The sequence below is a fragment of the Zea mays genome, unplaced genomic scaffold (assembly GCF_902167145.1).
Source record: "Zea mays cultivar B73 unplaced genomic scaffold, Zm-B73-REFERENCE-NAM-5.0 scaffold_400, whole genome shotgun sequence".
Lineage (NCBI taxonomy): Eukaryota > Viridiplantae > Streptophyta > Magnoliopsida > Poales > Poaceae > Zea > Zea mays.
In genome coordinates, this window is record NW_023367037.1 from 28,396 (window position 1) to 33,607 (window position 5,212).

The 5,212-nt window shown below is 39.5% G+C and overlaps 1 protein-coding gene across 3 annotated transcripts; it reads right to left on the bottom strand.

The window, feature by feature from the left end:
- Positions 1-2,055: 2,055 nt before the first annotated feature.
- On the bottom strand, positions 2,056-3,372 carry LOC118475075 (uncharacterized). Of its 3 annotated transcripts, XR_004854573.1 has the most exons (3): positions 3,019-3,372; positions 2,749-2,823; positions 2,236-2,558 (listed from the first exon to the last, which is right to left on the bottom strand). XR_004854573.1 is itself a non-coding variant. In XM_035963826.1 (2 exons), exons 1-2 carry the CDS (start codon positions 2,766-2,768, stop codon positions 2,255-2,257), a joined length of 324 nt encoding a protein of 107 aa, XP_035819719.1. In that variant the 5' UTR covers positions 2,769-2,882; the 3' UTR covers positions 2,056-2,254. The 3 variants fall into 3 exon arrangements, 2 of the variants coding, with proteins under 2 accessions (XP_035819719.1, XP_035819718.1); XM_035963826.1 differs by lacking the exon at positions 3,019-3,372 and having other exon boundaries at positions 2,056-2,558; positions 2,749-2,882; XM_035963825.1 differs by lacking the exon at positions 3,019-3,372 and having other exon boundaries at positions 2,772-2,873.
- Between the last annotated feature and the right edge of the window lie 1,840 nt (positions 3,373-5,212).

Below are 5,212 nucleotides of genomic sequence, written 5' to 3' on the forward strand. Positions count from 1 at the left end.
ACACCTCACCCCACATATGTTTCCTTGCCATAGATCACATTCTTGGATTTCTGGTGGAGATCATTTCTTGGTCAAAAATCCGTAGGTGTTAGCCTTCGGTATTATTGAAAATGGTCGTTCATGGCTATTTTCGACAAAAATGGGGGTTGTGTGGCCATTGATCATCGACCAGACGCTCATACACCTCACCCCACATATGTTTCCTTGCCATAGATCACATTCTTGGATTTCTGGTGGAGACCATTTCTTGGTCTAAAATCCGTAGGTGTTATCCTCTAGTATTATTGAAAATGGTCGCTCATGGCTATTTTCAAGGTCGCTCATGGCTATTTTCATAAAAAATGGGGGTTGTGTGGCCATTTATCATCGACTAGAGGCTCATAAACCTCACCCCACATATGTTTCCTTGCCATAGATTACATTCTTGGATTTCTGGTGGAAACCATTTCTTGGTTAAAAACTCGTACGTGTTAGCCTTCGGTATTATTGAAAATGGTCATTCATGGCTATTTTCGGCAAAATGTGGGTTGTGTGGCCATTGATCATCAACCAGAGGCTCGTACACCTCACCCCACATATGTTTCCTTGCCATAGATCACATTCTTGGATTTTTGGTGGAGACCATTTCTTGGTCAAAAACTTGTACGTGTTAGCCTTCGGTATTATTGAAAATGGTCGTTCATGGCTATTTTCGGCAAAATGGGGGTTCTGTGGCCATTGATCATCGACCAAAGGCTCGTACACCTCACCCCACATATGTTTCCTTTCCATAGATCACATTCTTGGATTTCTGGTGGAGACCATTTCTTGGTCAAAAATCCGTAGGTGTTAGCCTTCGGTATTATTGTAAATGGTCATTCATGGCTATTTTCGACAAAAATGGGGGTTGTGTGGCCATTGATCATCGACCAGACGCTCATACACCTCACCCCACATATGTTTCCTTGCCATAGATCACATTCTTGGATTTCTAGTGGAGACCATTTCTTGGTCAAAAATCCGTAGGTGTTAGCCTTCGGTATTATTGAAAATGGTCGTTCATGGCTATTTTCAACAAAAATGGGGGTTGTGTGGCCATTGATCATCGACCAGAGGCTCATACACATCACCCCACATATGTTTCCTTGCCATAGATCACATTCTTGGATTTCTGGTGGAGACCATTTCTTGGTCAAAAATCCGTAGGTGTTAGCCTTCGGTATTATTGAAAATGGTCGTTCATGGCTATTTTCGACAAAAATGGGGGTTGTGTGGCCATTGATCATCGACCAGACGCTCATACACCTCACCCCACATATGTTTCCTTGTCATAGATCACATTCTTGGATTTCTGGTGGAGACCATTTCTTGGTCTAAAATCCATAGGTGTTAGCCTCTAGTATTATTGAAAATGGTTGCTCATGGCTATTTTCAAGGTCGCTCATGGCTATTTTCATAAAAAATGGGGGTTGTGTGGCCATTTATCATCGACTAGAGGCTCATAAACCTCGCCCCACATATGTTTCCTTGCCATAGATCACATTCACTACTACAAATCGTGTTATATGAGACGGTTAATTTTTAGTTATTAAGACGCTTATGATGTGTCCAAATTTGATGGAGTCGCAAAAGATGATCCGTTTTTAAGATGGTTATAAACCGTCTTAAAAGATATTAAATAAGACATTTTTAATTTATAACCGTCTAAAAAAAGAATTTGTTACGTCATTTTGTCCAATAAACCGTCTTACATTAGGTTTTGTTTAAGACACTTCTTCGAAAGAACTGTCGAAAATACGAACATTATAAGTCAGAAAGTATTTTTCAAACTGACTAGAATAGCCTATAATAATAGACACTCGCAACAGAAAAACCATCTTATTTAGAAGACTGATATTGGACGTTTTAAAAACCGTCTTATTTAGGAGACTGATATTAGACGTTTTGAGAAATGTCTTATTAAGATTTGAAACGACTTACTTGGCAGTAAATTCTTAAATTACCACATTATAATAATTTAAAAGAGAAAAATACATACACATATATTTAATAACACTATAATTAATATAATATAGATAAATAACATTCAATATCTCATAAATAAGCATTGTCAAATAACTCATACATAAGTGTACTCTAAATTTAAAGTTGCTCATCAACTGTTTGTGCTAACATTGAGCCTAACTAAGTATATAACTTGATACATATGTATGAACTCCGACGGTTCAATATAAATAAGTGTACTCTACATAAGTGTACTCTAAATTGAGCCTAACTAAGTATATAACTTGACGTCAATGCTCTCATTGTGGTTTTCATCAGATACATATGATCTTTCTGAAAGGGGAACTATTCCATCTCGGCCATGGAAAAGCTTGAATGCTGACTCAAAGCCTGACCCTTCCTCAAAAATTGGACCCTTGCCTCCTTGAGCAGCTACTGGCAAAGCAGATGAGAGGGAAAAGGTTGTAGCTCCATTGATATTCCTCAGGAATGGGCATCTCTCAACATCTGGGTGTCCAAAAAGGTTCTGCGGTGATACTGATTCACTGAGAAAGCTGCCAAAAAACATTTCCATCCTGGCAACAGCAAAATCAGATGCACATTAGCAAGTAATGACCTAGCAGGATGTATTTGATCTTGGATGACGAACATCAACACATATATACATATCAGTGATGCACTGATACTACAAGTAGTTGAATGCCTCAAAGAAACATAGAGAGCCAGGAAGAAAACATGCATGATTAAACATAACCATTTTGTCACCTGATAATTGACTCATACATCACCTTACTGCCTGGTGTCTGCTGGCCTGCTGTAAATAGAACATGCTCTGCCTAGCTGAAAATAGAACAGACATGGTACAGTTTAAAGCCATAATGACTAGCAGAATTTTTAATAGCATATCTGGATGGCTTCATTGTGTCCAACAGAACCACGTAAAGTAACTGGGACCATCTCCTGCAATGAATGGAGATGTAACTGGGACCATAACATTAGGAGATGGCAAAAGAAGTGGTTTCAGGAGAAAATAACCTGAAAGAGCATCTTGACTGTCAAGGTCATGTCACTGCACATCAAACAAAATTTGCTAAATGGACTGTATTATATAAATAAAATGAAGTGAGTATAGGTTAATTCAACAAAAGATACTGCAGTGCTGATTAAAGAAGCCTATTAGTCACCCTTCACTCATCGCTTGCACTATTTACATAATATAGTTTAAAACAGAAGATAGGAGATGAGTAAGGTGTTGTGCTGATGATAGCCTGTAAGCCACAAAGAGAAAGACACCTGAGCACTTGAATGGTCTACTGCTGCTATGTGACTACTGGCTTTGATAAGGGGATCGGACTGGCCCCACCATCAGTTCCGTTTTGGTCAGAAAATGGGGACTTAAAACTTCTACAAAACCACTTCATCGACCTACTCAAGCCTGAACAACCTTGCTAGCTACTGCCAAATCCAAAGCAATACCATATTCGAGCTATTCACACAGCTAAGAAATAAAAGCAAAATTAGGACTATTGATCAGTCTCTAATTGAAATTATGGGAACAATAACTAACCACAGCTGATGTCGAAAACAATCATATTACTACTTAGCATTTGGATGACACAATTTAAGTGGTGTCAACAACACAGGAGATTGGACGGCTTGAGGAGCTGAGATTAGGCTGCAGTGCAGAACTAATTCTCATCAAAAATGGAAGTGGACTAGTGGAGCACAACTAGATGCGACTCAAACACATTTGCTCTAGGTCACACGAGCGCGGAACGAACTGAAAGAAACAGCAGGTAGAACCTATAGAGAAGTATTCTGGGGAATGGGCATATATACCTTTGCGGCGCGGGTGAGGTGATCACCGCTCTCGCCGACGGAGATGTTGAGCACGAGCTTCTGGACCTTCATCTCTTGCATCGGGTTCGACTGCTTCTTCTCCGACGCCTGAAATCGCAGGCACCACCATGACACATCGTCAGAATCGCACACGCGCGAGGAACGAATGATTCGGTGGGCAGAAAAAAAAACAGAGCTGAATGGAATCAACATTATCAACACTAATAACAGGTTTAAAGACTGAAGTAATTGCCATCAATTCAATCTCTAAATACTTCCCCTTAGTACATAATAAGGTGAAATGGTGGAACCAAATGTTCCTCTTTTTAGTTCTGACTTTACAATATACTTGCTCAATGGAGTTCACATATTGATGAATGATGATTAATCATATATGTCTGAATAAAACAGTTACCTGCACTTTGGATGAACTGGATGTATATTTTTTGTGATATCCACTGTCCATGTGTGCAACGAGAATCTTCAAGGCTCACATCATCGACGCCATTGCAGCAAGCCTAACAACAGTTGAAACATGCATTAGGATTTAGGAGTCAACTAAAATAACAAAGAACACTGCATCAAAGAAAGAAAAAAAGAAAGGGACATCATGTCTTCAAATAACACGTCGCAGCAGCGGCGTCCAACTCTGGAGAAGACACCAAACGACAATGGTTGAAGAGTGTCTTAGGCTATGGAAGAAGGGAAAGGAAAGGTGGAGGTAGCAATGCTAGAGTGGGTCTATAGCTATATAGCAATGATGACAGAAACGACACATTGCCACCATGTATTAAGCTAACTCCAAATAACAGCATGTTGCCTTACTTGAATTTGCTGTACTAAGACGATTATATAGGCAATACTGATTTAACATCAGAGAATCATAAATTAACCAAGTCCAAAAATGTAACTCATGAATGATCCCTAGAACCCGGACCCCAAATTTCGCTTCAAGGTTGTAAGCACTGATTAGATATTCAGATAGAAGTAGGGAGGGAAATCATATTCAGTACAGGCTACAAAGAACACACCTTGCTCGGTGATGGAGACGGGGAAGCTCACTGCCTTGGCTTGGGTGTGCGCCACTTGGATGAGATGCTGTTGTAGCACGAACATAAAAATCTTACATAATCAAACCAAAATCAGTAATATAATTAACTTGGTGCTCTAAATTGAACCTGGACTGGCCCTGCAAGAAAATGATACTTTTGCAGGGAGAAATTTTATGTGTTCCCTACAAGTCCCTTTGCTCGAGGAGAGATTGATCAGCAATGTTGTAGCTAAATGTTCAAGTGAAAAATTCCTCTCATCAATTTTGGACATGTAAGTTCTATATCCCTAACCATTTCATTTTTCTCTAGTAATTCCCTAACCGCACGATTCAACAATC

Coding starts and splice junctions, on each gene's coding strand:
- LOC118475075 (XM_035963825.1), bottom strand. CDS start 2,860: ATGGCTTTAAACTGTACCATGTCTGTTCTATTTTCAGCTAGGCAGAGC. Junction 2,559..2,771: donor AGCAGACACCAGGCAGTAAG/GTGATGTATGAG, acceptor TGCTGTTGCCAG/GATGGAAATGTTTTTTGGCA.